Source organism: Brachionichthys hirsutus, chromosome 17 (genome assembly GCF_040956055.1).
Source record: "Brachionichthys hirsutus isolate HB-005 chromosome 17, CSIRO-AGI_Bhir_v1, whole genome shotgun sequence".
In the NCBI taxonomy this organism is placed as follows: Eukaryota; Metazoa; Chordata; class Actinopteri; order Lophiiformes; family Brachionichthyidae; genus Brachionichthys; species Brachionichthys hirsutus.
In genome coordinates this window covers 12,041,952-12,045,477 of record NC_090913.1, presented here as the reverse complement: position 1 = coordinate 12,045,477, position 3,526 = coordinate 12,041,952, and the positions used below count along the sequence as shown (strand labels likewise).

Below are 3,526 nucleotides of genomic sequence, written 5' to 3'. Positions count from 1 at the left end.
CCTCCTAGTCAGCACTCAGTTAAAGCAGTTGGGTTTCAGCACTGTCGGCGTCTGCTGGACGACAGTCCTTGTCATTGTCCCGCAGTGGTTTGAAACATTCCCGACATTCCCATCATCTGGGTTGTTAATGAGCAGTTTTCAACTTTGTGGATATTGAGGTGGATATATTGATATTGAGGATACGTGAAACTGGAATGAAGATGAGATTTTGAGCTGTAAGTGGGCAAACGGACCCTCAACAAAACTTTACAGGTTTTGTCAGTGACTGCATCTCAGAAATACGATGGCTTTAGGGAGGACAGATTGTTATTTGATGGGTAATGTCCTTGCATTAAGGAGACTTCATAGTCCAACCCCCTATTTTGCTGCAAGGATGGATTTGGCTGAGGATTGTGGCAGCGGTCGATCTCTGGCTGCTTGTCAGGCAGTGCGCCGTTCCCCCCGTTATCCAGGCAGACCTTTATCCCGTCCAGTTCCATGGGATCGGGATCAGCTGGGCCAAGATCAAGCTCAATTCCTGCATCGGTCTGTCTCCTCTTGCGGACACAGATGATGGCCCCAGCTACCACTGCCAGCCCGAGCAGCAGTGCCAGGGCGGCCAGGGTTGGAATTAGGGCGTAGGTCATTGTGCTTTGGGTCTCCACCCTGGATTCTGAGGAGGTCAGTGAAAGCCCTTCGGTGCGAGCCTCTGTACATGACCCGGTTTCTACTGTGCTGTTGGTCCTAGAGCTGATTTTCTCACCCAGAGGGCTGGCACAAACCGAGTAGGTACAGTTAGGTCTCAAACCACGCAAGGTGTACTCGGGGTATGATGCCGGTACGCTCAGGATAATGGGGCGGCGGTCAGGCCCGGAGAGGTTGCGGTAGGTCAACCTGATTCCGCGGATGTGTGGCCGTGTCTCGATGAAGCGATGCAAGTCCAGGAGGATGGAGGTGGAAGTCACCTGGCGTGAGCTGATTGCATCGAGGTCAAAGGGCAATAAAGGGGCAACCACTGAAACCTCTGTCGCTGAAGATTTCGGTGCCTCGGCGACCTCTTCCACATTTTCACAGTAGAGGCCAGAGGTTCCGAAAGGACAAAAACAGCTGAGTTGACCCAATGGGTCAAAGTTGCAAGTGCCGCCATTGAGGCAGATGTTTGATGGGCATATGTGTGGCTCAAATTCACTGGTGGAGCTAGGGGTTACCGGAGGTTCTGCTGGAAGAGGGTAAGAGGTTTTTGGGTCGATGGTTTCTTTACTTGGTTGAGGAGGAAGAGGAGGAGGAATGGCATTGGTATAGGGGGCTGCTGGAGATGTCTTGGGAGTCTGGGGAACAAGAGTACTTCCAATGGGGGAGCCTATCAGCAGTGTTGTGGTGTGTGGACACCCGAAGTCTTTGTGATCCAGAGCTGAAAGTTTCTTCCCAGCGTTGACGAGAGGGAAGTGACATCTGGTTTCCTCAGGCCTCCCTAGAGCCACGCCCTTCTCTTTTAGCCAGGCTGGGAACCAGGCTAATGGACACAAGCAGTTGAAAGGGTTCTCAGCTGCTGTCAGGTGCATCAACCTCGGGAACGTCTGGAAGAAGCTCTCGGGGAAGCCCTGGAGATTAAGTCCACTAAGATCTAGTTCTTGGAGTCCAGTCAGTTTCTGGAAGTCCTCCACTTTGAGCTCAGCCAATGGGTTGGCGGCCAAGCTGAGCTTGATCAGCCCCTTAAGGGAGTCCTGCTTTAGAGCGAGGGGTACTTCGGTTAACTGGTTTATGGAGATGTCAAGCTCATGGAGGTTCCCCAAGGAGGCTATGAGCTCCTCATCCACAGATGTAAGGCCCAGAGACGCCACCTTAAGGGCCTCCAGGTGCGGAGTCTGGAGGTCTGAGGGTCTCAGGACGGGGACGTTGTTGTAACCAAGGTCTAAAAGGAGAAGCCTGGGCAAATGAAGCGATGGCAGAGAGGTGAGCTGGTTCCCTTGGAGCTTGAGTTCCAGTAGCATCTCTAAGCCTTCAAAAGCCTCCGAGTGGATGCTCTGAATGCGGTTTGAATGGAGATACAGCCTCTCCAGCTGGACCAACCCAGAAAAGCTGTCTTTGGTAATATGGGTAATAGGGTTGGAGGACAGGTCTAAGTTCTTCAGCTTTGACAGCATCTCAAACGCACCGTCTGGAATCTCTGCCAGGTCATTCTGGCTCAGATCTAACAGCTCCAGGTCGTCCAGGCCTGTAAAGTCATCTTGGGACAAAGTGTTAATGCCATTCTGGAAGATGTAGAGATTTTGGGTTGTGATGGGGACACGGGGGACAGTGCTGGACATCCGGTGAATGCAAAATATGGAGTCCTGGTCCATGCAGCTACAGTCTGCCGGACAGTCAGAGGATAACGCCAGAGCAGGAGGGAGGAAGAGGAGCAGGATGTAGGGCACCATGGTTCGGTCAGGCCCACAACTCTGGAAGACAGGAAGGAGCTCGAGTTAGTTACCACAGACATCAAATTCTGAATTAGAGTTCTGAAGCATTCTCTGGTGACCTCAAAGTGGGCTTGCTTTCTTTTACATCCAGACACCCCAGGGACCAGGACCCACAGGCCGAGGCGACAGGATCACACGGCCCACCCAGGCTGACCCTTCTGGGGTAAGTGAGAAACCCACTCAGCCTCTTCCCTGTGTTTACGACACGGCCCTTCACCCGTAAAAACCCCGTCCTCGGCAATTCAGCTGGACGGCTACAGCACACACACACACACACACACTAATGTTTATTAGCACAAGTCCCACATGTATGTTAGATTTTATATTCCTCCATCAAGGCCCAACAGTCACCTTTAATCCAATCCAAAATCAAACACAACCTACGGTGCAAATCAAACTAAAATAAAGTTCCGTTCCGGCTCTGGACATAAACACGTTAATTATTATTCCCTAAGAAATAATATTGCTGGACCTGAATCCCTTTTTAGAGTTCATCAGAATTCAGTGAGATCCGTTCTTCCATTCCATCGTTTGATAATCCCCCGACAGCCACCTTGATTTCTGCATTTTTATTTAGCACGACGGAAGGTGAGGAAACGACAGTTTAAAGAAGCAGCTAATATAATCCAGACTCCATCGCTCCGTCAGCGCCGTGGCCAACCAGACAACAAGCTGAAGGACCGCAGTTTAATTAACGGGTTTGTTTTCGCCGTGTTTCTCGTGTCTTCCTTTGTTGTGTAGAACGCGACTACAAATGGGAACAAATAGGTCGTAAAAACGGCAAAAACAATGACGGCAATTATTGTTTGTTTGTTCCTTGTTGCTTTCCGCCGTCTCCAGTAACGGTCTGTTTACCGCCGGCTCGCTGTGTCTGGAGCAGAACAAGCGGGCCTGTTGGGAAAAACGGGTTTCTGCCTCCTCCGGCGCTCCGGCGCTCCGGGGCCGGCGCTCCGGGGCCGGCGCCGACCTCCTGTCCGTGCAGCCTTTCACATTCTTCGAGCTTTGTTCACCTCCGTTATTTAAACACGTGCAGCAGAACCTCGTACGATTCTTCCACAACACGATTGATAATCATCTAATGAGGC

At 51.4% G+C, this 3,526-nt stretch overlaps 1 protein-coding gene across 1 annotated transcript; it reads right to left on the bottom strand.

The window, feature by feature from the left end:
* Positions 1–272: 272 nt before the first annotated feature.
* Positions 273–2,408, bottom strand: LOC137907016 (vasorin-like). Its single transcript, XM_068751321.1, has one exon. It carries the CDS (start codon positions 2,397–2,399, stop codon positions 273–275), a length of 2,127 nt encoding a protein of 708 aa, XP_068607422.1. The 5' UTR covers positions 2,400–2,408.
* Positions 2,409–3,526: the final 1,118 nt, after the last annotated feature.

What these genes read in the sequence shown, in the direction of transcription:
- LOC137907016 (XM_068751321.1), bottom strand. Translation starts at nt 2,399, where the DNA reads ATGGTGCCCTACATCCTGCTCCTCTTCCTCCCTCCTGCTCTGGCGTTA.